The sequence below is a fragment of the Peromyscus maniculatus genome, chromosome X (genome assembly GCF_049852395.1).
Source record: "Peromyscus maniculatus bairdii isolate BWxNUB_F1_BW_parent chromosome X, HU_Pman_BW_mat_3.1, whole genome shotgun sequence".
In the NCBI taxonomy this organism is placed as follows: Eukaryota; Metazoa; Chordata; class Mammalia; order Rodentia; family Cricetidae; genus Peromyscus; species Peromyscus maniculatus.
Window position 1 is genome coordinate 36,639,389 of NC_134875.1, and position 27,728 is coordinate 36,667,116.

The following is a 27,728-nucleotide window of genomic DNA, read 5'->3' on the forward strand; positions in this document are numbered from 1 at the left end:
GATTTCATTGTAGATCTTTAACCACACTCAATAAAATTAAAAATCTTAAAATACAGAAAATGTACTGAATAGTTTTACTAGCTGTTTTTTTAGAAATTGACATGTTTATTTATTTTTTCAATTTTATAATTTGATTTATTTTATATATCAGCCACGGATTCCCCTGTCCCGCCTCTCCCCAACCCTGCCATACCCCAACCCACACCCCATTCCCATCTCCTCCAGGGCAAGGATTCCTCTCTGGATTCAGCTCTACCTGATAGATTCAGTCCAGGCAGGTCCAGCCCCCTCCTCCCAGACTGAGCGAAGTGTCCCTGCATAGGCCCCAGGTTCCAAACAGCCAGCTCATGCACTGAGGACTGGTCCCGGTCATACTGCCTGGGATCCTCCCAAACAGTTCAAACTAAACAACTGTCTCACTTATCCAGAGGGCTTGATCCACTTGGGGGCTCCTCAGCTATTGGTTCAAAGTTCATGTGTTTCCACTAGTTTGGCTCTTTGTCCCTGTGCTTTTTCCAATCTTGGTCTCAACTATTCTCACACATACAATCCCTTCTCTCTCTCCAATTGGATTCCTGGAACTCCTCCTGGGGCATGTCCTTTGATCTCTAAATCTGCTTCCCTCAGTCATTGGCTGAGATTTCCAGCAGGACATTAGGTTGTTTGGCCATCCTATCACCAGAGTAGGTCAGTTCGGGCTTTCTCTCAACCATTGCCAGTAGTCTATTGTGAAGATATATTTGTGGATTTCTGGGGACCTCTCTAGCACTTTGCTTCTTCCTATTCCCATTGGGTTTTCATTTATCATGGTCTCTTTTTTCCTTGTTCTCCCTCTCTGTTCTTGATCGAGCTGGGATCTCCTGCTCCCGTAAGCTCTCTTTCCCGTGAACTTTGCCCTTCATTACCCCCCCCACACACACACACACATCCAGTTTGCTCATGTAGATCTCATCCATTTCTCTGTCATTCGGTGACCCATGTGTCTTTCTTGGGGTCCTGATTTCTAGGGAGCCTCCCTTGAGTTGTGAGTAGCAGTCTAGTCTTCCATTGTTTTACATCTAGTATCCTCTATGAGTGAGTACATACAATGTTTGTCTTTCTGAGTCTGGGTTACCTCACTCAGAATGATTTTTTTCGAGATCCATCCATTTGACTGCAAACCTCATAATGTCATTGTTTTTCTCTGCTGAGTAGTACGCCATTGTATATATATACCACATTTTATTTATCCATTCTTCAGTTGAAGGGCATCTAGGTTGTTTCCACATTCTGGCTATTACAAACAATGCTGTTATAAACATAGCTGAGCATGTGCCCTTGTGTTATGATTGAGCATTCCTTGGGTATATGCCCAAGAGTGGTATAGCTGGGTCTTGGGAGAGATTGATTCCCAATTTTCTAAGAAAGCGCCATATTGTTTTCCAAAGTGGATGTACAAGCTTGCATTCCCACCAACACGGAGGACAGTTCCCCTTACTCCACATCCTCTCCAGCATAAGCTGTCTTCCATGTTTTTGATCTTAGTCATTCTGACAGGCCTAAGGTTGTGTCTCAGAGCCATTTTGATTTGCATTTCCCTGATGATTAGGGATGTTGAGCAATTCCTTAAATGTCTTTCAGCCATTTGAGCTTCCTCTGTTGAGAGTTCTATTTTAAGCTCTAGCCCATTTCGTAATTGGAATGTTGGGCATTTTGATGTCCAATTTCTTGAGTTCTTTATATATTCTAGATATCAGCCCTCTGTCAGATGTGGGGTTGGAGAAGACCTTTTCCTGCTCTCTAGGCTGTCGCTTTGTCTTGTTGACGATGTCCTTTGCTCTACAAAAACTTCTCAGTTTCAAGAGGTCCCATTGATTGATTCTTTTTCTCAGTGTCTATGCTACTGGTGTTATTTAAGAAGTGATCTCCCATGCCAATGTGTTTAGGACTACTTCCTAATTTCTCTTCTATCAAGTTGAGAGTAACTGGATTTATGTTGAGTTCTTTGATCCACTTGGATGTAAGTTTTATGCACGGTGACAGATATGGATCATATGATTCTATTTGTAGCCTTTGACATGTTGACATCCAGTTATGCCAGCACCATTTGTTGAAGATGCTTTCTTTTTTTCCATTGTAGAGTTTTGTCTTCTTTGTCAAAGTTATATGTTCATAGCTGTTCAGACTAATGTCAGGGTTTTCAATTCAATTCCATTGGTCCACATGTCTGTTTTTATGCCAGGACCAAGCTGTTTTTATTACTGTAGCTCTATAGTAGAGTTTGAGGTCAGTGATCGTGATGCCTCCAGAGTTATTTTATTGTACAGGATTTTTTTGGCTTTCCTGGGTTTTTTGTTTTTCCATCTGAGGTTGGGTATTATTCTTTCTAGGTCTGTGAAAAATTGTGTTGGTATGTTGATGGGGATTGTATTGAATCTGTAGATTGTTTTTGGTAAGATTGTCATTTTTACTATGTTAATCCTGCCTATCCATGAACATGGGAGATCTTTCCATTTTCTGACATCTTCTTCAATTTCTTTTTTCAGGGACTTAAAGTTCTTGTCATATAGGTCCTTCACTTGCTTAGTTAGAGTTACCCCAAGGTATTTTATAACATTTGTGGCTATTGTAAAAGGTAATGTATCTCTGATTTCATTCTCAGCCTGTTTGTCAATTGTATATAGGACGACTACTGATTTTTTTCAGTTGATCTTGTATCCTGTTATATTGCTGATGGTGTTTATAAGCTGTATCAGTGCTTGGTTGAAATTTTGGGGTCACTCATGTATACTATCATGTCATCTGCAAATAGCAAAAGCTTGACTACTTCCTTTCCAATTTGTATCCCCTTAATCTCCTTATGTTGTCTTATTGCTCTAGCTAGAACATCAAGTACTATATTGAATAAATATGGGGAGAGTGGACAGCCTTGCCTCATTCCTGATTTCAGTGTAATAGCTTTGAGTTTCTCTCCATTTAATTTGATGTTGGCTGTTGGCTTGCTGTAAATTGCCTTTATTATGTTTAGGTGTGTTCCCTGTATTCCTGATCTTTCCAAGACCTTTATCATGAAGGGGTGTTGGATTTTGTAAAATGCCTTTTCTGCATCTACTGAGAAGATCATGTGTTTCTTTTTTTCTTTCAGTTTGTTTATATGGTGCATTACATTGATGGACTTTTGTATGTTGAACCCCCCTTGGATCCCTAGGATGAAGCCTACTTGATCATGGTGGATATTTGTTTTGATGTGTTCTTGGAGTAAGTTTGCCAGTATGTTATTGAGTATTTTTGCATCAAAGTTCATGAGGGAGATCGGTCTGTAGTTCTCATTCTTTGTTGTATCTTTGTTTGGTTTAGGAATCAGGGTAATTGTAGCCTCATAGAAGGAGTTTGGTAATGTTCCTTCTGTTTCTACAGTGCGGAACAATTTAAAGAGTATTATTAGTATTAACTCTTCTTTGAAGATCTGGTAGAATTCTGCATTGAAACATTCTGGTCCTGGACGTTTTTTGGTTGGGAGATTTTAATTACTGATTCTATTTCCTTAAGGGTTATTGGACTATTTAAATAGTTTATTTGGTCTTGATTTAACTTAGGTATATCTTACCCATCCAGAAAATTATCCATTTCTTTTAGATTTTCCAGTTTTATGGAGTAGAGGTTTTTGAAGTATGACCTGATGATTCTCTGGATTTCCTCATTGTCTGTTGTCATGCCCCCCTTTTCATTTCTGATTTTGTTGATTTGGATGCTCTCTGTCTGTCTTTTGGTTAGTTTGGATAAGGGCTTTTCTATCTTGTTGACTTTCTCAAAGAACCAACTCTTTGTTTTATTAATTTTTTGTACTGTTCAATTTGTTTCTATTTTATTGATTTTAGCTCTCAATTTGATTATTTCCTGGCATATATTCTTCCTGGGTGACTTTGCTTCTTCCTGTTCTAGAGCTTTCAGGTGTGCTGTTAAGTCACTAGTGAGAGATTTCTCCAACTTCTTTATGTAGGCATTTAGTCCTATGAATTCCCCTCTTATCGCTGCTTTCATAGTGTCCCATAAGTTTGGTTATGTGGTATATTCATTTTCATTGAACTCTAGGAACTTTCTAATTTCTTTCTTTATTTCTTCCTTAACCCATTGGTTATTCAGCTCAATATTATTCAGTTTCCATGAGATTGTAGGCTTTCTGTAGTTTTTGTTGTTGTTGAAATCTAACTTTAAGCTGTGGTGGTCTGATAGAACGCAGGAGGTTATTCCAATTGTTTTGTATCTGTTGAGATTTGCTTTGTGGCCAAGTATGTGGTCGATTTTAGAGAAGGTTCCATGGGGTGCTGAGAAGAAGTTATATTCTTTTTTTTGTTAGGATGGAATATTCCTTAGATATTAAGTCCATTTGAGTCATAACATCAGTTAAGTCATTTATTTCTCTGTTAAGATTTGATTTGTCAGATCTGTCCAGTGGTGAAAGTGGGGTGTTGAAGTCTCCCACTATTAATGTGTGGGGTTTTATATGTGAGTTAAGGTTTAGTAATGTTTCTTTTACATATGTCTGTGCCCTTGTGTTTGGGGCATAAATGTTCAGAATTGAAACTTCATCTTGTTGGATCTTTGCTGTGATGAGTATGTAATGCCCTTCTTGATCTATTTTGATTGATTTTAGTTTGAAGTCTATTTTGCTGGATATTAGGATGGCTACACCCTCTTGCTTCTTAAGACCATTTGATGGGAAAGTTTTTTTCCCAGCCTTTGATCTTAGGTAGTGCCTGTCTTTAAGTTTGAGGTGTGTTTCTTGTATGCAGCAGAGAGATGGGTCCTGCTTTCATATCCATTCTGTTTGCCTGTATCTTTTTATAGTTGAATTAAGTCCATTGATATTAAGGTATAATAATGACCAGTGATTGTTCATTCCTGTAATTGTTTTGGTTTTATTTTTTTTTTGGTGGTAGTGTGTGTGTACTTCTCTTCTTTGGGGTTTACTGCTATGGTGTTTTCTGTTGCCTGTGTTTTTGAGGATGTATCTGACTTCCTTATGTTGGAATTTTCCTTCTAGTTCTTTCTGTAGGGCTGCGTTTGTGGATAAGTATTATTTAAATCTGGCTTTGTCTTGGAATGTCTTGTTCACTCCATCTATGATGATTGAAAGTTTTGCTGGATATATTAGTCTAGGCTAGTATCCATGGTCTCAGAGTCTGCATTACGTCTGTCCAAGTCCTTCTGGCTTTCAAAGTCTCCATTGAGAAATCGTTGTTATTCTGATGGGTTTGCCTTTATAAGTCACTTGGCCTTTTCCCTTTGCTGCTCTTAATATTCTATCTTTATTCTGTACGTTTAGTTGTTTAATGTGGCAAGGGGACTTTTTTTTGGGGGGGGGGTCTAGTCTGGTGTTCTATAGGCTTCTTGTATCTTCATAGGCATTTTCTTCTTTAAGTTGGGAAAGTTTTCTTCTATGACCTTGTTGAATATATTTTCTGTGCCTTTGAGTTGGTATTCTTCTCCTTCCTGTATCCCTGTTATTCATAGGTTTGGTCTTTTCAAGGTGTCCCAAATTTCCTGGACAATTTGGGTCATGACTTTGTTTGCTTTAGTGTTTTCTTTGACTGATGAATCTATTTCTTCTACCGTATCTTCAATGCCAGAGATTCTCTCTTCCATCTCTTGTATTCTGTTGGTTATACTTGCATCTGTAGTTCCTGTTTGTTTACTCAGATAATGTATTTCCAGCTTTCTCTCTATTTGTGTCTACTTCATTTTTTTCATTTCCCTTTTCAGGTCTAGGACTGTTTCCCTCATGTGCTTTGCTGCTTTTTCATGCTTTACTTTCAGAGATTTATTGTTTTCTTCTGCTTTGTTTGTCTTTTCTTCTAGTTTTTTATAGTGTTCTTCCCATTTTTTGTTTGTCTTTTCCTCAGTTTCATTTTTGATTTCTTCTTTAGAGGTCTCTAACATCTTCCTGATGTTATTCTTAAGGTTGCTTTCTTCTGTTTCTTCCATTTTGTGATGTTCAGGTCTTGCTGTTGGAGGAGGGCTAGGTTCTGTTGATGCTGTATTGCTCTTTATTTTGTTGTATGTGCTTCCACCTGGACGTCTTCCCATCTCCTTGTAGATTTGCTTTTGGTCTTATCAGCACTCTTGGTCCAGACAGAGCTATCTGGTCTGGATGGGAGCTCCAGGCCAGATTGTAGCTGGGGACTGGTCACCTAGTTTTAGAAACTATTAAATTGAAGGTATTATTTAGGTATTATTGAGATAAAGTTTATATTTTTGCAAAAGTCTTAGAGAGTTCAATGAAACCAGTAGTCTGTTTTTTTGTCTGTTTTGCTTTGCCCTCTTTCCCCTGTCATAAAATCTGGTAGCTTCTCTGACTCAGGACAGAGAGGAAATGTTGTTTGGTTTTAGACACATGCTTGGATTTGGGAAAGGAGAGCCATAATCCAACTCCAGAGCCAGCTTTTTAATAAAGCAGAACAGCATAAAACAATATTTCAGTATTACCCATATCTAAAAGATACCCAAATTCCTGTAAAACAGAATCCAGTAACAGGGGGATTCCTGGTTATCAAAGCAGCCAGGGCAGGCATGTGAGGCAGCAGCCAATGAGACAGTAGCCTCAATGATGGTTCTCCCTTGTTGGATCTGATAAAATGAATAAAATATAAAACTCTTTAGAAAAAATATTAGTGAATGAGTTAAATGCTACAAAATATACTATTCAAACAGCTGTTTTCTTTATTAAATGCACTATGCATAGAAGTTATTGTAGTTGAACAACTTTAACAAAGTGAAAACTTGAAATTTCTTTTAAATATTACCATTTTAGAACAGTCATTCATGTATTTATAAACTACTTTATTCATCTTTGACTGATTATCTGAACTAAAAATGGTCATTGTAAGTTAAATTGAGAAAGCTACTTTGTGCTGACATTAGAATTCCAAGCTAATTCTCAAAAAGTGTATCTTATCTGAATTGAAATTCATATTTTCTGTCCATTTTACCCTACACCAAGTTTATAATGCCTAGTAGCATTATGTTGATACGTAAATTCAATGTTTTGAAGGACATCAAAAGAACAACAGGAAATTCAGATGAGTCAAAGGTATACAAACGGTAAGATATATGCTAGTATTCAGATAAACACAATGATGTATAAAATTAGACAAGTAGTCAATTTATCCCAGATTGTAGGAAAGGAATGGGTTTCCTGGAGACAGATACATTTAAAATTGAAAGTAGTTGCATAAATTGGGGATAAACAATGGAAAGAATTGTGAAGTATTCAGAAATTCCAAGGAGAAAGCATGTGCCAAATCACGAAGGCAATGGCAGAGGGAGATAATTTGAGGACAGGAAAGTGCCCCAGTGCTTCTGAATGATGCAAGCCTGAGTGTCTGTGGAGGCACAGGGAAACAGAAGCCCTTCACAAAACAAATACAGCACTGAAATAAATAAACAAAAGCCTTTCATCCAGCAACAACAAAAACTGCTCAAAGGATAACTGGTAAAAGGTGCAACAAGCAAACCAAGTTTCTCTATCAGTAAGATAACTTCTTCATCTATATCCTTAAATTTACACTCTCTGAGTATGTCAGCGGCCGTATAAACATGAACTTTCCAATAATCAACTTGACTAAGGGTTTCAAAAAATCATTCTGTTCAACTCTGTCACAGCTGTGTCATTGGAAGGAAAGTGAATGACACATGGAGATCCACTAATATGAACCATTGGCCATATTGTGCCTTCAGGGGAAGTGTATTACCTTCTCAAAGCAATCCAAATACGTAAATGTTATAGGAACCAACATATAAAATGTGACAGACAGAGCAATTGTTTAAAGCCAAAAGGGCTGCATTCAGGAGTCCAACTATGTGTGTGTGTGTGTGTGTGTGTGTGTGTGTGTGTGTGTGTGTGTATGTTCTGAATCTGTGAACTTTAGCAAAGCATATAAGAGTATTGGAAACATAACTTGCATCTGTACTCAAAGGATTATTTTTCTTGTCCTTCTTGTCTAACTATACACACACACACACACATATATATAATATATATATATATATATATATATATATATATATATATATATATATATATATATATATATATGTACTTCCATAATAATAACATTACAGGAAGATGTTCACAGCAGTTGTCATATATTTACCTAAAAAATCCCAGGACAGACCATGTTTAAAATGCAGAATACCATTTGTAAAATCAATTTCAGGCATCCTCTATTCTATTCAAATGCTATTATTTGTTATTTTTCTAGCACAATAAGCAGAGATTGGCAGGCTGGCACAGTCTCTGAGGAGGGAGGGTCAGGTCTGGATCACCCTATTGCTGGGGATGTCTTTCTGTATGCTGTGAATGTGTTGCTCTGATTGATTGATAAATAAAATGCTGATTGGCCAGTACCCAGGCAGGAAGTGTAGCTGGGATAAAGAGAGAGGAGAATTATGGGAAGTGGAAGGCTGAGTCAGGAGATGCCTGCAGCTGCTGCTGCCACTGCCATGAGAAGTAAAATGTAAAGATACTGGTAAGCCATGAGCCATGTGGCAAAGTATAGATTTATAGAAATGGGTTAATTTGAAATATAAGAACTAGATAGCAAAAAGCATGCCACAGCCATACAGTTTATAAGTAATATAAGTCTCTGTGTGTTTACATGGGTCTGAGCAGCTGCGGGCCCTAGCAGGACTGGAAAAAACTCCAACTACACTCTTTCTCATTCACTTAGGAGGTTTGAGCAGACCTCACTGCAACACTGATGGCCTCCTGACAGTGTGTACCATCCTAGTGCAAGAAGAACCCGAGAGCACAGATTCCCAAGCACCCCTTGCCTTTCCCAATCATGGTGCCCCTTCAACAGTCTTTGTTACTAAGGGAGAAGAGAGGGTACTCATTGTCCCTCCTCATTCAGAAAACTTGGATGTTTGCCCTGCTAATGCAAGCAGAATGGCCCAGTGAGGCATCTTGGGACTGGCCAGTGCAGGCCCGAGGACAGCCATTCCAAAGGCCCCTCTGGAGCATTGCTGGATTCCTGAGACTAACTGTCACTCAGATTCTGTGTGCTTCTCCTTCTGGACATGTCCAAAACTCTTGGGAAAGGAGAGCCTTTCTCAGAGGTTACTAATTAGATGCTGCTTGCCATGAGTCATCATTGGCAAGTACATTCACTGCCCCTTGAGAGGAGTAATTTCCTGACCCGTCCAGCAGGCCAGGTTATTAGGTGTGACTTGAGGAAGCACCTCCTGAAAGACCAATGTGGGCAAGAGAGAAAGGAGACCAAGCCTGTAAAAGAACAGAGTGAGTCTGTGTTGTGTCAAGGTCTCATTTATTGCAAGGGGAAGCAGGTTTATATATGCTGGTAGATAGGAGAAATGAATAGGGGAAAAGGGGGGGATGAAAGTTTGAAGAATAGAAGAATAGGATCAGGGTGAGGTCTCTTTGAAGACAAAGAGTCAGGGTGAGGTCTCTTTGGTCCACTGCTTATGCAACTGACCAACCAAACATACTCCAGGAAGTTAATCTAAAAGTATATTAATATAAAGGTACATTTTGTGTTTTTTTTTCCGGGAGTTACTGTTTTTTGTAACTTAGTAACGGTTGTCAAGGGTGTAGTTATGTCAGATCACCCAAGCAAAAAGGTCAGAGTGCAGTCATCCAAATTTAGGCTCCCAACAATTTCCCCTTCTGTCTTTAAAATGACCAAAGTGGGCTTTGGTCATAACTCTAGAGGGCCCCTGTCTTAGGCCATATGGGGGGCGTCCCATGTCTGGCAACGTGCCATGTTGAGCCGGTCTCTGATGACCTCTGTATATTGTGCCCCCACCACAGGCCCCATACTAGTCCCGTCATTGAGTACCCTCTAGCCTTTAGTTGTAGGGGGTTTTTAGGGTCGTAGGATGCTGAACCTGAGCCTTTCACCTGTTTCGATAGTTTGATCTTGAGATTCTAAATGATGGTAAAGTACTGAGACAGTTTTTGATAGAGCCAATTCAATCTGATTTTTTATGAATTGTGTTAGCCGTTGAAAAGCCCAAGGACCAAAGGTGAGGAGGAGAAGGAAAATAATCAGGGGGGCCAGGAGGGTGGGGATCAGGGTAGAAAGCCATGGGGATTCTTTTAGACAGCCCTCAAACCAATTGTGCTGATTTTCAAAATCACATTTTTTGTGCCAATCTTTCTCTTAGTTTATCCATTGATTCTCTGACTATCCCAGTATGATCTGCGTAAAAGCAGTATTCCTCCTTTAAGGCTTTGCACAAGCCTCCTTCCTTTAAAAATAGCAAATCCAGACCTCTTCTGTTTTGTAACACAACCTCTGACAGCAAGGTTAAAGATTTCTCAAGAGCAGAAATGGGTCTCTCTATGGCCTCTAAGTCAGTAGTCATAGCCATTTGTAACTGCATAAGGTGGTTGCTTTGTATGAGGGCAGTAGTTCCTGTACCAATTCCTGCAGCAATGCCCCCAATACCTAGCAAGAAGGCTATAGCCATAGACACAGGTTCTTGAGTGTATCTGCCTCTCTGCTCAAAGAATTCCATCACTGAGCTCTCTTCATGATAGGTGACATGAGGCCATAGCTGGACCATCACACAAAATTCATGAGAATCATTAAATATCTGAGCAGACACGCAAGGGGTCAATCCTGTGTTGCAGGCCCAGTAGGACCCATTGGGTGCCTTGAGATAAGAGCTTCCTTTATAGGGTGTCAGTGTTTGGGTACAGAGGTGGCGATGGGTCAGTGGGACCCTACCCAAACAGAAACCTTGTCCAGAGACCTCAGGGAGTGTCAATTTATGTGGCCTAGTCTGACACCTACTGCTCGGGGAAGTGAGGTTACTGGCAGCAGACTGAAAGGCGATTCCTTCATAATAGGGAGGACCGGAGGTAAGGCAGAGCCAGCAACCGCAAGTTTGGTCTGGATTTGTGGCGTTTAGGGCCAGATAGGCTCCCTGGACCAAATCAAACAATCTATCTCTTTTTTCCCCAAAAGGAATAAGGAGAGTGCTGTTACTGGAGTCTATGGTGGTAGTCACGGTGCTTGGTGTAGGGTTTGGGGAGGTCTGGGTACAGAGTGATCACAGAGGGGGTACAGTTACGTTGACAGGTACATTCTTCCTGAAACCCCAAGGCGGGGGGGGGTAGTAGGGCAGGAGTGGAGTTTAGACAAAGGTCACAGTGGTCCTTCCTGGAACACCTGCAACTATCCCAGTCACAGTTGAGCACATCTCTTAACAGAAATCCCTTTACATTGTTATATGGTTGCAGGGGAGATTGAACAACGGCTAAGTCAGGTTGTTCTTGGAACTAGATTTTTAGTTTCTCATTTCCTGGTGCTTGAAGTTTTCTCTATTACTGAGGCTTGGGGGTGTAAGCCTGAAGGGCTAGGGTCTTTCACTCCCCCGTTTTCTTTTTGGCAAATTTTAATCTTAAAATTATGGCATTACATTTGGTACCTCATGGCCTATTTTAGTAACTCATGGCCTGTAATGGCCATGCATGGTTCATGTACAATTAGCCATCTGGTCTCTATGCCAGGGAGTTTTCTTTTGACCCAGCATTTCAGCCTTTTTTGAACAAGGAAAATGGGACGATGTATTCTCTTTCTGGAACTGCTTCAAGCTGGCATTGGGGCGTCGTTATCAGGGCCCCTCCCCCAAAAGGCTGAAAAGCTGGTCAAAAACTGGGCAGGGGGCATTTGTCAGTAGCATGTAGCTGCCTGACCCCATAGGGACAGAGAAGAATCATGTTAGCTGGGCTGGTCCACGTTAGCCTATAGCACGTCTGGAGTCCACAGTTGTCTGGAGTGGTGGAGTCAGCAACTGAAACTTGGAGGTATCTGCCAGCCAAGTAGAAATCTGTTGAGACAGATTTGAACTAGGAACAGAGGTTAAAATTTATGAATTTATTTGGAACCCTTAGGTTTATACCCTTAGTAATAGGAAAAGCACTAATCCCAAGACCATGAGAGAGGAAAAATACCATCTTTAGGAATACTTATCTGGGTTCTTTCGACCTCTGTGGAGTGGGTCTATGTTTTTATGACTCTTTTGATCCTTTGAGGCCTTTTTGCAGAATGACATAAAAGTTTTAGATACATTAGTATTACCAATCTGTACTGAAATCCATATTGTAGACAAAGCAGATAAAGGGTATCTGTAAAACAGCAGAAGTAGACTTATACCTTTGAGTCCCAACAAGAACTACAGATTTGGGCATTTTACTTCTGTCCAGAAAGCCAGGTGTAAGTTGGACAGAGATTTTAAGCCTGGTGAAAAGCACTTTTAGGCTTACATTAGACATATCTATATGACATCTAAAACAAATCCAAAATGTTGAGCTTGTGACTGAACAGTAAGTGGTCATTGCTCTACCAGCTCATCAGGACTCCTAAATGTTAAGCTCTGAACCATAGAACAGGAGAGTAATCTGAAACATATCTTATTTTAGACTCATATCCGAACCTTTATGATTTATTTAAATTTTTACATCTTAGAACATTTTTTTAAGTGAGCTTACAAGCTAGCTATGGCCTTGCAGAAAGATCTGGTTGATGCTGCCATGCTGACAAAGTTAGAGCTAGCCTAGCCATCAGTACTATCAGAAATCTGAGAAGGATAAACTATATCTGAGTGCAGACCAAGAAGCTTCCAATCCTATAAATTACAGTGATCAATCCCTACCCAGGTCTCTATAGCATTGGAGGTACCAGTCAGAACAACATCAATCTTCTATCACCATCAAGCCCATAAGGCAGAGTACCTTTTCTGTGGAATAGGGACATGGAAGACTGACAGTGTCCTACTACTTGTCCACAGTCTGGGCTGGGTCCTGGAGGCAGGCGTTGCATTGGGGCATCTTGCCCTGTGGTCAGTGTCGTTCGCAATTCAGGTGGCATCTTCTTGTCATTCCATATCTTCTTTGGAGACCTTGGGAGTCATTGCTAGGAGCTGGGGAGCTGGGAGTCTCTGTTTCCGATAGTAAGTTTTTAATCAAATAATTTAAATGTCATATTCATCAGATCATTGACAGGTTTGAGGACCATTATCTATTAAATGTATCTGAGCCAAACAAATCTAGGCCTAATCTTGAAAATATCTCTAAGTTTGGTAATAATGACCAGGCTAATTTGTTCTCCTATAGATATATTAGTCAAGTATACCTCTCAGTTTGTTTTTATTTAAATAGAACCGTTTTATGCTTTAAACTAGTATCTGGATAGCCAGATAACTAGTATTAATTTGTATTCCTTAACACAGAAGGACATGCATGCAAACTCAGACATTCAAAACCAAACATACATGTGGCCACATTTTCATTCATACCTGCAGAATAGACAGACATTTTTAAAACTATGACCCTTTGGAGTCTCCATGTAACAGCAGAAAAGCAAGAGAAAAAAATCTGAAACATGTTTACTTAAACTTTAAAGTTAGACCTTAAAGTTTTATTATATTTTTTAAACCCTCATGACATGCTTAAGCCTTTAAATTTTTACATCTTAAACTGTTTCCTCAAGTCAAAAAATCATTTATTTAAACTTTTATTTTAACCAACAATAATTTGAAACCAATTTTCTTAAATGATGGCAAGTATTTGTAACACATTGAACTCAAATGACCAAAACCCATGTAAATTTTTACTTTTCCTGTGGAAACAAAAGCATAATTTTCCTAGTATCTTGAACTGGTAATTTAACATTTCTTTATCAAGCAATATCAGTGTTATGTCCAGATCGCATCCCCAAAGAAGCCACTGGAGACCTCAGGTACAGAATGCAAAAGCAAGGTTTATACAAATGAAGTTTACAAGCCTCGGCAGGGGGGCTAGTTCCAAACCTCTCACACACAGCAGGGAGGTTGGAAGGAGCACATGCCTTTCTTTGTGAGGCTAATACAGACCACATAATTCATCTCCCACCACCGCATCCCTCTTTAGGTTCATATCAGTAGTTTTTTATGTTATCTTTATTTCTCATTTGTCCACCAACCGTGTTTAGGAGTTTTATGAGCTGTCTCCCGGGTTTGGGGAGTTTGGGGAGTTTGGGGAGTTTGGGATGTTTTATGACCACTTAGTCTCTGTCAGATGGTCATATATCCTAACTCTGTGTTTTCTTAAGTTTCTGTAGTTGATAAAGCCACCTGGAAAAAGGCGTCTAAGTTCTTATCTACATTTAAGAATCCTGGTTTTAGCTTCTCTTTGTCTGTAGGGGATGAAGTTGCGGGGGTGGTTACTGAGGTTTCACAATCAGGACAGAGAAGGGTTAACAAGAGAAATTCCTGGCTGGCAGAAGAGACTTTGAAGTTATCACAGTAAAGGAAGGGAGGGAGAGCAGTGGTCATAAAGTATGTCCTTGGCTGCCAGTGTTCCTGAAAAAAAAGTTTTTGTTAACTCCTCTGACTAAAGTCAGATTCTCTGTTCAGTGTTCACACAGTTTTGTCAGTTGCAGGCAGCCATTGCCCTGTTCAGAGCAGGACATGAGAATCTTAGCCCGCCTGTACCCAGAGCACGCACCCCCACCTTCGTGAGAGCAGCCAGCTGCCTGCAGTCCTGATAGCAAGAGAGCTAGGGAGGGAGGGAGGTGGCCCTCGCTGTGCCTCTCTCTCCTCCCCCCAGGAAAATAAGGGAGATGAGTAGCAGAAACAGATGACATTTACACAGACAATCCAAGTACCAGCACATCAGCACTGAGACGATGATGGCCTCACTCACAGCAAGCAAGCCCCTCGACTGTGGCTCGCACATCCTTCTGGTGGGCTAGGCAAAGATCTAGTGGAGAAGAAGGGGACTGTCCCATAGTGTCCGTCACAGTCAAGTCAACAATGAGAACAGTTAACACACTACACACAAGACCAAGGGCACACGAAAGAAAAACTTTGCCCCAACGAGACAACCAACAAAGCTCCAAGAACAATGACAGCCTGATGTGCTCTGTGGAGAGTTTACCCTCCAGGCTCAATCACACCAAAAACAATCGAGACTCGAGGATCTCTGTCCTTGATCAAACAGACATCAGGGGGCTTTCACATCCCTGTCAGTCAGACTTGTACCTTATTTCTTGGAAGAGAAACAGAGTGTAAAGTAACAATGACCACAATAAAACATACAAAAAACCCCACAAAATGTCTCTAACAATTTCCCGGGACAAAATACAAAGTGGCACTTCCTCCCACCATGGGGAAAGGTACCCAAAGATGCTCCTCTCCTGAGCACTCCCTGGAGGAGACTCCTAAAATCGAATGATCACCTCTGAGGTGGCCCCAAATGGCTCGGGACTAGGGGGTCCCTTGCCCAAATCAGGGAATGAGACGTCTCTCTTTCCCTCCCAGGATCACTGTCCGGACATGTCTGTCCCAGTGAGCCTGCAAAGCACAAATCAGTCGACTGGCACAAAACGTAGCGAGACAAGACAGAGACAGAGACAAGACAGAGAGCGCTCTTACCGGTAGATGTCAATAAACCTCTGGACCCTTGAGGGTCCCGGTGGGGTCTTTTGGTCTTTTGTTCAATGTGATTTGTGGCAACGTCACTCTTACCATCTTCTGGGACAGACACATCATTTAATAGGTCCTCAGCAAGTGCCAGAAGATATGACACCCTACTATTTTTTTTTGAATCCTTTAAAACATCTCTGATTACTCCATAGAAACTAAAGAATGCATCGAGGACGTTCTCTCAGTCCTTAAGTAAGTTACTGATATCCTTTCCAACTTTATTCCACGTCAAAGGGTGGATGCCTGGGCCATTAATAACCAGCCAGGGATATTTTTCTTCCACAAAATAGAAAAACTTAATTAAATCTTTTTTTCTTTCTTTCTTTTTGACTCTTATTCCCCTCTCCCTGAAATCTTCATTTCTTTAATGAAGACAGCCTCTTTAGAGAGCACTTTACCCATTGATTAGTGAACGGCACTTACCTCAAGGCTGCCCGCGGCGAATGAGTGATGCTGTTGGGGCACCTCTACCCTAGTGAGTCTGGCCAGACCACGATTTCTCTTTGCCGTCCAGTAGTGAGCCGCCATGCCTCGAGCCCCACGTTCGGGCGCCACTTGACCCGTCCAGCAGGCCAGGTTATTCGAGGGTCTCGAGGAGGGACCACCTGTGAATCAATGGGGGGCGAGAGGGAAAGGAGACCAAGCGCGTGAAGAAAGACAAAGCAGTCTGAGTTGCGTCAAGGCCTCGTTTATTGACTGGGTGTTAGAGCTTATAAACAGGGCTTCAGGTAGGGAGGGGGAGCAGGAGTGAGGAGAGGACAAAGAAAATTCCTAAGGAGGGTCAGCAGGAGGTCGCTTTGGTCCCAGGCCCCTGCAGCTAGCTGATTTAAAGAGGTTTATTTAATCCTACATTCCTAGGTTAGACTAAAAGCCTCTTATTTACACGAGGCTTGATAAATCGTGGCAGGTAACACAGGTTCAAGACACTGCTGTCCAGAGTCGGTCTCCAACATTCATCAACAGCAGATTCAGATGATATACAGCAAAGATAAAGAACAGGAAACATACAAGTACAGACAGTGGTGAGGTGGTAATTAGAACTGTGAAGTAAGTCTTTTCTGGGAGAAGAAATCCAGCACCAGGACTCCAGAATATTTCCACCCCAAAACAGGAACTTCCTGGACACATGCTAGTACTCCAGGGCCCCTTCTATTCTAAGAGTGACCAGAACATGTTGGGAATAGTTGGCTGCCTTAGAACCAGTCTGACCACATGCCAGCGAAGGGGCTGCTTGACTGACAGTTCTGGGATGGAGACCAGGGTGTAAAGGCCTGCTCTTGACACTTTGACCATTCAGAGAAGACACTAGAAGTGTGTGTGTGTGTGGGGGTAACAAGAGGAAGGTGAGGAACCTGAGCACAGGTATGAACATTCTCACAGCTTTTGCCAGCACTCATGAAGGCTGAACAGTACTACTAATCTCCTCCCCAGTAGCCCTGGTGAAGATGAGCCCTCTGATCTGCCTGCTGAAGGACCAGCAGGCCCTGCAACCCTGACCAAGCTCCTGGAAAGGCAGAGCATGGAAGCATTTTTCTTACTTGCAGCAAATTGGTTCCTATAGTTGACCCCACAACTTTCCTAGGAAGATCATTCACCAAGGCCAGGGTCTCAGCTGAGACGCAACTTGGAAGGCTCCTTCTACACTCTACTTTCCCAAGGGCCACACCTTCCCTGTAAACACAACCTGCTCACTGAAGCTCCAAACTGCTGTTGGTTTTGGACCTCAGGGGCTCAGTCCATAGCAACTGTCAATCATACCAGGAAGCCTGGAAGGAAGGCCCTGACAGGGGTCTTGGCTCCTAGAAGTTCATTAGAGAAGATTGCTCCCCAGGCCTGCTAGGCCTGTTGGAGACAGACTCACTGGAGATCATCCTCAGATAAGGGGAGTTTTACCAGTTCCCAATACTGCTCCCAGAGTAATTGCTTTTGCTTTGATCCAGTTTGGGCCATAGCTTTGGAGACTTGGTGTTTCAGACACAGGCAGGGAAACTCCCCCGGCCTTTGAGACATGCCTGACATGGGAGATCTTCCACTTGTGCTCCTCAGTGACCTGCTCTCTGCAGACTTGCTCTGCAAGGGCCTCTTCCCAGTTGGCATACCGAGATCCCTGCTACTGGGACACTGGTTGATGGTGCTTGGCTAGGCACCCTGAAGCCTGCTGAAAACTTAGTGCTGAAACACTACCAACATCTCTCCATCACTTAGCATCCTTTCTTCTTCCCTAGTCAAGTGTCCACTCTTGGGTCTTGCTTTGTTTTTATTCTTCACTGACTGCCCACTTTATTCCTGGAGGGAGGTATAAACAAGAAATAAAGGTAAGAATAGACCACCTCATGGAAATGGAGTGGTGAAGCATCATGATCCAGCTGACCGATGTTGGGGATGGTCACAGCAAGGACTGGTGGATCCCACTGCTGCTTCAGGACAGACAAATGGGAACAGGAAGGGAGTCAAGCAGGCTGTAGAGCTATGGACACCAGAGGGTTCCTCCAGTAGTGCAAGCTGTGGGAGGAGAGCGTAGATCCTTAGTGCACTGACCTCCTTGAAGCTTGGTGAGAAGGTTGTGCTAGGGTTCATGTGGGTACCTGTGCTTTTTTCCTGCCAGAAACCCTAAGTCCAACCCCTAAGTCATTCACTCACTTAGCAAAATATTGGCACACTGCTGTTATCCGGTAGCCAGCAGAGTGCCCACCCTCTCAGCCTTGTGGAGAGGCCCAGGTACACTGGAGTTGGCACAGGGACATTGGTGGGCTGCATTCCCTCCTATATGGGAATAGGCTACCTGCCTAATTGCTTCCTTGTTCCCAGCATGAGTCCAGGGCCCACAGGAACACATTCAGTACTAGACAGGCCAATCCCCAGAGCCCTCAGGGATCCCAACTCAGCAATAGGAGGTACTAGTGGCAGTACAGACCTGCTCACACAGGTGTGAAGGGCAGGAAGTGAGCACAGGACACGGCCTCGCAGTTGAATTAGAAAGTAGGACAAGTCAGAAATAAAACCAGAAGGCACAAAGGTGGACCAAGGAACACTGATGGTGACAAATTCAAATGGAACATGAGGTCAGAGAAGGACAATGTTGGGCTCTGGCAAAGTCAGAAGGGCAGAGGTCAGCTGTGGGCAGTGTCTGAGCAGAGAAGCAGCAGAGTCAGGTTGGCGTTTTGGAAAGATCACCCTGACTGCACTTGTGAGAGCATGATGTTCATGGTCTGTAAAATCATCTATCCTTAGGTAAGACTTTTGCCTATGGAGTAAATTCTCCAATGAAGGATATCAAGGCCCTTCCTAGCTTTTTATTTAGACATATGAGTATCACAGCCAAATCAACATATACTAAGTCATTATAAACAATTTCTACTAGTATGTTTCTTCATTCTCCATGGGGGTCACTGAAGAAGTTGAACATTCTTACCACCCCACCAGGGGACTATCTGAGAGCTTGTTATGCCAGCCTTAGCTTGCATCCAGGAAGAACAGGACCCTCTCAGAGTCACCAGGGTAATTTATGTGGTCAACTGTCCATACAGCAGAACCATTTTTACTGGAATTTGAGCCCCACAAAGGCACATATAGGGTCATGGAGATTTTACAAAGGCCCAGAGTTCTTTCTGTACACTGGACCCTGGTTGGCCAGGCTGACTTACATGAGAAATACCCACCACTGTCCTGCAGCCTGCCTCACTTCTGTACTGATGCACAGTCAGTCATGCTCACAGCATGTCATCTTCCTGCTGCACAGTCTTCTCACTTCTCAGTGGCCTCTCTCCTGGGCACTGCTGGGTACCCCAGCTCCAACCTCCTTCTTTGGGATCATATTTTTCTTTTGGGTTTTTTACAAAGTTTCTCTGTGTAGTTTTGGAGCCTGTCATGGATCTTGTTCTATAGACCAGGATGGCCTCAAACTCACAGAGATCTGCCTCTCTTTGCTTCTCTAGTGCTGGTATTGAAGTCATGTGCCACCACTGCCTGGCGAGGCTCATAATTGGTACTGGAAAACTAGCCCAGCTTGTCCCTAGACCATCTCCTGGCCATGCCTCTACCATCTCTTTCAGAGCTACCCTTCCCTGGAGCTCACTTCAGCCTCCCACCCTCTTCTTCCTCAGGATACAATTCTTCTAGATGTCTTCCAAAACAGCTTTCAGTCCTGGCCTCCCTCTAAATCAACACTTGTCTCTCTCGACCATGTGTCTCTAACAAACAGCAGAAAGAGTCCTTACTGAGTCCCTGTAGGAAGAGACCTGCAACCAGAAACAGGACCTAAGGCCTGGATACAACAAGAATGCTCCAGCGCCTGTTGCTGGGATACAGCATACCAGAGGGGTTCAGCAAGAACCCTCCAAAGTCATGTGGCTGGTTGAAAGACTGAAGGGAGGATCCCTGACCTGTCCACTCCTTTCCTGGTTCAGAGAGGGGCTCACTCTTCATTATTTCTACACAAGACACCAGTATACACACAATAAAAGAGAGGAAGAGGGGAAAGATAGAGAGAGGGAGAGACAGACAGAGAGAGCAGTTGTGGTTCAGATGAACTAGGTGGCAGCCTCTGATTTTCCTGCCAAAGTCATGATTATCACTTGATGGCTTGAAAGCTCAGGCCATGGAGTGCTGAGCAGAGAAAGGACATAGTGAGCTCTGACTAAGTGGGCAGTGCAGGGGTCAGTGTATCCTGTCCAGTGAGCAACAGAGGCCCCATGGGAGAGCCAACCTGGGCACAGCTGGCTCACCGATTGTCAGGTGTCCCTAACAATGCTGACCACGGGTGTTTGGAAGATGTCTCAAATCGATGAAAGCTTCCCCATTTATTATTCTCTCTGTATGTGACATGATGTCTTACGCAGATAAAAGCTCATCAAAGAATTCATTCTGTCCACCTTCAACTCGTTCACTCTGCGTGTCACAGAAAACCTTTTCTCAGACTTGTTTTGTTCTAGTCTGTAAATGGCACATGCCTGTCTTAGTTCTCAATCAATACTGGGACCTGGAACCTCAAACGTCCCAGAGCCCTTTTACCAGTCTTTTGTTGGTTATGAATGTGAACTGTGCTCAGCAATACAATCAGCCCTGGCTTTTCCAGACCACATGCCCACAAGGGAAAAGGCCTATAGACTGTATGCTTGGAGGCTAGGGAGGAAGCATAGAGCAGGAAGAAGTGCCCTTTGTCTCATAAAATGTGCATTCTGGATACTCACAAAAGGCTATCACCATGGAGCCTTTCACAGACAGCTTTGGGCCTTGAGATAGTTCTCCAGGGTTTTTGATACTTTTCAGCACACAGCAGGGACCAGGAACAACCCACCAGCTAGATCTGCATTCTCTCCTGAACAAATGCATTAAAAATATCAATTGATGCAGAGAAGGGCAATATTCTACGTCTGTCCCATATCTGAAGGATTGGGTGTGGTGGTCCATGTCCTCAGGGGCTTCGTGGGGGTGTTTTGACTGTTTCCATGAGAATGAAACCTGTTGCTTCCAGCATTCTGAACAATCACTACACACTTGAGGTAAGTCTTCAATCTTTCTTAGGGTTGGATCAATAAACAGTTTCTGCAATCAGAAATGTGGTACTTTGCTAGGGGAGTAACTGGAGCACATACCTAACACACACTGGCCCATGAGGGGTTCCATATGTTCTAAAATGTGAGTAAAATTGAGCTAGTATTTTATTGAAAAAAAAAAATAGCCAAATGAATGGAAACACGTGAATTATGAACCAAAGGCTGAGGGGCCCCTAGCTGGATCAGTCCCTCTGAATAGATGAGACAGTTGATTGGCTTGATCAGTTTGGGAGGCAACTAGGCAGTGGGACCAAGTCCTGTGTTCATTGCATGAGTTGGCTGTTTGAAACCTGGAGCTTATGCAGGGACACTTGGCTCAGTCTGGGAGGAAGGGACTGGACCTGCCTGGACTGAGTCTACCAGGTTGATTGCAGTCCTCGGGGGAGGATTTGCCCTGGAGGAGGTGGGAATGGGGGGTAAGCTGGGAAGAAGGGGAGGGTGTGGGAGGGGGAGAACAGGGCAACCCATGGCTGATATGTAGAACTGAATGGTATTGTAAAATAAAATAAAATAAAAAAAGAGGAAAAAAAAATGAGCTAGTATACATGGTTACAGCATGTGTTCTTCAGTGGTGGTACAGTTCATTGTACTAAAGGAATGCTTCTTCTGCTTGAAGGATTGGTTTAGGACCAGGAGAGCCATTTTCAGGAGAAGCAATAGAATGGTGGTGCTGATTGATGCACAACCTGGTCCCAAGAACAACGATCCCTGAAGATTTTGGAGCAGCACATGAGTGCCACCTCTGTTGTGAGCCAGATGACCTGGAACCTGGCCCTGCCCCCAGTGTCTCGGCAACCCATGCTGGCCATGACATCCTTTTCTTCCTTACAATTATATCAGCAATAAAGATGTGTATTCAATGTATGTTGGTTCCATTGTTTTCAGGTTACTAAAATATGGGTATAAGTATTTGAACCATAGTAGTCTATTCCAGAAATGGCATTTATGGCAGGAGGAGACACTGGCACGCTGTGGTCACTGTGCCTTTCCAAGTGAGGAAGATTTCCAGGTGCTATGCTGATTCATGCTGACCCCACATGACTCTCCGCCCCCTCATCATGGCCTTGTCAACACACTCCACCTCTGGGGAACAATTATTTATACTATCAGCTGGGGCAAGTCACCAGCAGAGGACACTGTATTTCTATTCATGGCTGTTCCCACCCACACTCCCTTAAGTCCCCCCCCTGGGCCCAGCTGGGAAATTCCCAGATACTTGTCCCAGGTTTGACAGGGGGAGGAAGGGGTACATGATGTGTGGTTTGCACCCTCTCTGTGGATGTCCAGGGCACTAGGAGCTACACTGGCCAGAGTCCTGATGCTTGAGAGGGAGAGGAGAATCCATCCATCCAGGCCACAAGGGGGGTTTCTGACTCATTTATTTTATTCCAGCTCAGGGAGCATATGGTCTCACCCTTGTCTGCTCAGAGATCTTGACTAATATGTCTTCTCTCTGCTTTTTGTCACCTGCCTTGGAGAACCTCAGTAATCAAGATTTCGGAGACCTTTGCTTCATAGCTGCTGTAAGCATTGTTGAGACCCTGGTATTGTTCTGAAACAGTCAGTCTGTGAATAGAGCAGTACTGCTTCTTTGCATATGTGAAGCTGCAGGTCCAAATAAACAAAGTCCATCTTAGTGAGATGGAGAGCTGTGACCTAGGTGTACAGCCTCAAACTTACTGCATGGTGTTGTCCCAATACCGTGCTCTCCTGCCATTGCAATCCTTAGTCTATTTTCAGTCTCTGGGAATGTGAGTGCTCCAGGGACCTTGCCTGCTGCAGGTACTTGCGAGTTTGCTTTTGAGTCTTTATGATGTCTCCCAGCACGCTGATTTGAGAGCCCTTGCTGTAGTAACAGGTATCAGAATTTCACTAGGGCAGCATCTATGGCTATGAACCTGAGGTCTCCCCTTTTCAGGTCTAGCAAATAATATTTCAGTACAAATAACTAGTTCCCCTGGCTTTAAGAATCTTCCACCAGTCATCCTCATAGCCCCTATGCTTGTGAACAAGGGGTATGACAGAGATGTCCCATTAGACCTGAGTGTTCCACCTTCTCTTGTGTGTTGTTGCACATGGACCAACTGTGGGTCTCTGTACTAACCATCACCTTCTGCAAAGAAAATCCACGCTGAGCTCTCCAGGAGATATGATGTACATGGTGATGTGCAAGCTGACAGGCCCAGCAGCTATGGATCCCCTGTTTGTCTTTGGTCAGGAAGAGCAGGAAGGGACTCTAGAAGGAGGAATGAAGTCTGAGCACAGCCTCTGGTCCCAGGCTGTGTAGACCCCATGGAGCTCAGTGCTTATTCTACAGTCCCATGGGGTTTGGAATAGTTTGAAAACTGTTCTCTGTCTTGTAAAGGTGGAGTGAAAGCAGTGGTTTCCAGGGGCCTCAGATTGTCTCTAGGGAGCCTGAGTTCCTGGCTGCTTCTGGCTTCCTCTGTTTCTCTGTAGGAAGAAGAGTTCCCACACCCATGGGCCCCCTCTTCCTTCCTGACCCCCCCAGTCTGACCACACACACACACACACACACACACACACACACACACACACACACACACACACACACTGCTGCAGCTGTCACAACCACCAAAACCCCTGCTCCTAACTGACTTCTGGATGATATTTTGCAATCATTTTTATCATAGGATAAATCCCAATGGCTCATGGTGGGGACCACACTTGGAGAACCAGCGAGATAGAGAGATGGGATCAACTGGGGCCCTGGAGGCATCAGGAGGAAGGGTCCTGAGGCTCCACATTGGATGTTCAAGCAAGAGATGACTTTCTTGAGTTCCATTCAGGCCCTTGCCACCAATCTTCCAGGTACAAAGTGTTATCAGCTGACCTGCTCAAGTAACTGGCTGCCACATCCTGTGGCTTCAGTCTTCTCACTGGGCCTGATGCTCCATGAACCAAACCTGAGGATGGCATCTTGTGTCTCAGTGGACTGTGGATTCACATCCTGTTCTCCTCAGTTGTGTGGAACTGATATGTGCTGTTGATACTCTTCCTAGGGACAAAGGAGGAAACGGAAACAAATATATACTAAGCCCAGTTGGAGCTATCCAGCCTTTTACTTCCTGTGTCTTAACCAGCTGGGCCCAGGGGGGGACTTACAGGAGTGCAGGTGGGAACAGCCATGAATAGAAAAACAGTGTCCTCTGCTGGGGACTTGCCGCAGCTGACTTTACAAATAATTGTTCCCCAGAGGTGAATTGTGTTGACAAGGCCACAATGAGGGGGCAGAGAGTCATGTGGGGTCAGCATGAATCAGCAAAGAAACTGGAAACCATCTTCACTTGGAAAATCACAGTGACCACAGCTTGCCAGTGTCTCCTCCTGCCATAAATGCCATTTCTGGAATAGGCTACTATGGTTCAAATACTGATTCCCATATTTTAGTAACCTGAAAACAATAGAACCAACATACATTGAATATACATCTTTATTGCTGATATAATTGCAGGGAAGAAAAAAATGTCATGGCCAGCATGGGTGGCTGAGATTCTGGGGGCAGGACCAGGTTCCAGGTCATCTGGCTCACAACAGAGGTGGCACTCATGTGCTGCTCCAAAATCTTCAAGGATCGTTGTTCTTGGGAACAGGTTGTGCATCAATCAGCACCACCATTCTATTGCTTCTCCTGAAAATGGCTCTCCTGGTCCTAAACCAATCCTTCAAGCAGAAGAAAGGGTTGTTTAGTACACTGAACTGTACCACCACGGAAGAACACATGCTGTAACCATGTATACTAGCTCAATTTTTACTAACATTTTAGAACATATATGGATTCCATCCCTGGGCCAGTGTGTGCTAGGTATGTGCTCCAGGCCTGAGCTACTCCCCTAGCAAAATACCATATTTCTGATTACCCAGAAAATATTTATCGATCTAACCATAAGAAAGTTCCTCAAGTGTGTACTGATTGTTCAGAATGCTGGAAGCAACAGATTTCATTCTCATTGAAACAGTCAAAACACGCCCATTAAGCCCCTGAGGACATGTACCACCACACCCAGGCATTTAGCTATTTGACAGACCCAGAATATTGCCTGTTCTCTCCATCAATTGATATTTTTAATGCTTTCTTTCAGTAAATGATTTTCTGATCATTGCTACATGTTGAAAAGTATCAAAAAGAGTTATTTTGGAACCCGGGAGAACTATCTCAAGGCCCAAAGCTGTCTGTGAAAGGCTCCATGGTGATAGCCTTTTGTTAGTATCCAGAATGCACATTTTATGAGACAAAGGACACTTTTTCCTGCTCTATGCTTCATCCCTAGCCTCCAAGCATACTATCTATAGGCCTTTTCCTTTGTGGGCATGTGGTCTAGAAAAGCCAAGGATGATTGTAATGCTGAGCAGAGTTCACGTACATAACCAACAAATACAGTTAAAAGGGCTCAGGACCATTTGAGCTTCCTGGTCACAGTATTGATTGAGAACTATGCCAGGCATTTGACATTTACAGACTAGAACAAGGGAAGTCTGATAAAAGGTTTTCTGAGACCCGAAGCATGAAAGAATTGAAGGTGGGCAATAACATGGTCTCTTCACTTAAGTGAGGCATGCGGGCTACACAGCCTTCAGAAGGTCATGGAGAACACACTATGTTCCCAGAGGGTTAGACAAAGCACCTTGGCATCTTAGGTTTCAGGTGTCCAGGTTTGCATTTCCTGCCAGAGGAAATGGAGGTCTTTCGTCATCTTGAGCCTAGCCTGGGTGTGGAGTGGTCTGGCATCTTTGGGATGCAACTTCAAGATCCCAATTTGCTGCTACACCTCTCTTCTAGACAGCAATATCACAAGATGTGGAACCCTTCCAAAACATTAATTTTTTTTAAAAACACTGACCTGCACATCTGCTTCTGGCACACCCATAGATATTGCAAGTTCCTTCCTGAAGTGAAAAGATTACAACATTTAAGCCTTGTGGTGGAAATAAACTGTATAAGAACATGTCCTGTCTGCTTTTAAATGGTTGTGTCCACACTTATCTGTGTGCACACGTACACATACACACACACAGAAACACACACATACACTATTCCTCACATTTACTTTGCAACTTACTTTACTAAGAAGTTTCTTTCAGGGACCAAAATTAAGGGAAATCCCCCAAACACAGGTATGTCTTCCATGTACTTAACATATAAAGCTTCATTAAGCGAACCTCCACGATGAAAAGTATTAGCCAGATTTCAATCTGAGGTGGAATCCCTCCTGCATTTTCCCAGCTATACGTCAGGCTTCTAACTGATATGTACAGGGACTTATTTAGAACAAGCACTGTCTAAATTTCCCACTAATGTGCCACTTAAACAGGCAACAAAACACAATTTTTCCAGTTAGACTAGGGCACATCCCCTTACTCTAGAAGCCAATTTCTGCTGGACTGTCCAGACATGGTGGCTTTGTTTCTAGAGGAAATCGGGGATCCAGGGAGCACCAAAGGACAGCCTGGATGCACTGCCTGAAAGCCAGGTGCCTAGCAGGGCCTTCTGTTTACCTTACTTGAAAGCTGGGGTAGCGAGTCTCTTCAAAAAGACGCTCCAGTTCCTGCAGCTGAGACTGGGTAAATCTGGTGTAGCGCCGTAAAGGCTGCCTGTCCCCAGCCTGGAGACTCTTGGTGCCCTCAGGCATTGCCGCCTCTTGCTGAGGCTGCTGTTGTACACTACTGCCATGACCACCTTCTGCCTGGATCCCCTTGTCCATGGGGCCAGAACTACCATCGCCAGCATGTGCTCCTTCCATTTCTTCTTCTTTGTTTTCTCCCTCGACCATTCCTGTGGATTCTTGAGCAAGATCGGACTGAGCAAGCTCTTCTTGAGCAGGCTTGCTTGGGGCAAGTTCGCTCAGAGCAAGTTCGCCCTGATCAAGCTCACCCTGAGCAAGCACGCTTTGTACAAGCCGTCTCTTACCTCCTTCCTCTCCAGCCTCCAGGACTACTGCATTCTCATCTGCAAGAGAGAAAAACACAAAGATAAAGATCTGAGCATCGTGGCCCGTGGATCATTGGGAAAGCCTAGAGAAGGGCCACTGGCAGATTTGGGGTAATCGAAGTTCCTGGCCATTGGCCGTTCCACCCAATTTGCTTCCAGGACTTCGCCCAAGTCCAGTCAGAAAAATTTTACTGACCATGCTGTTGTTCCTGGTCCTCATTAGCTCCTAGACACAGCATCCTTCTGAATCTGTGGCAGCAGCCCTTGTGATTCTCCATGCCAGAAATCGTTCAATCAGTAACTAGTTCCGAAGCTTTAAAGCCACGTCCTCACTGTCTGGAGCCACAGGTACAGCTCTGACTCTTGACCTGGAAGGCTTGTCTTCTGGACACTCAACGTAATTACAATGTGTCCAATCACACCTGCTGGACTGCACAGACTCACTGGCTGTGGGCTTGTCCGCTGAGGTATCTAGCCTGAAGCACTTTAGGCCTGCAAAGGGCAAGGAGTTCTTTAAAAAAGAAAGGCAGTGAGTGTGTATGGGCTGGGGGTGCGAAACCTGTGGCTCTGGTTTGCTCCTTAGCTGACACCTCTCGTTTTGGGTAAGGCTGGACTGTTCAATTTCAGTCACAGGGAGTAACACAAAGACCTCAAACTCAGCAGGCCCTTGAGCCCAGGTAAATCATTTTATTAAATTAAGGAAAAGTCCTTCAAACAAAATGCCCCAATCTTGGATGTGCTGTCTTGAAGAGCCC

At 43.5% G+C, this 27,728-nt stretch overlaps 1 protein-coding gene across 3 annotated transcripts in view; it reads right to left on the bottom strand.

Annotated features, from left to right (window-relative positions):
- LOC102912887 (uncharacterized) overlaps positions 1-27,333 on the bottom strand; it is a 102,318-nt gene extending 74,985 nt beyond the window's left edge. Inside the window, exons 1-4 of one of the 3 annotated variants that reach the window (XM_076561454.1) lie at positions 27,170-27,333; positions 26,541-26,991; positions 25,886-25,931; positions 24,460-24,707 (exon numbers count right to left, since the gene is read on the bottom strand). In XM_076561454.1, the coding sequence (XP_076417569.1) occupies positions 24,612-24,707; positions 25,886-25,931; positions 26,541-26,991; positions 27,170-27,251 (675 nt within the window). In that variant the 5' untranslated portion in view covers positions 27,252-27,333 and the 3' untranslated portion in view covers positions 24,460-24,611. Of the gene's footprint in view, positions 1-24,459; positions 24,708-25,885; positions 25,932-26,540; positions 26,992-27,169 lie in introns of those variants that run through there. The other 2 variants (XM_076561458.1, XM_076561457.1) reach the window with 2 other exon arrangements.
- Between the last annotated feature and the right edge of the window lie 395 nt (positions 27,334-27,728).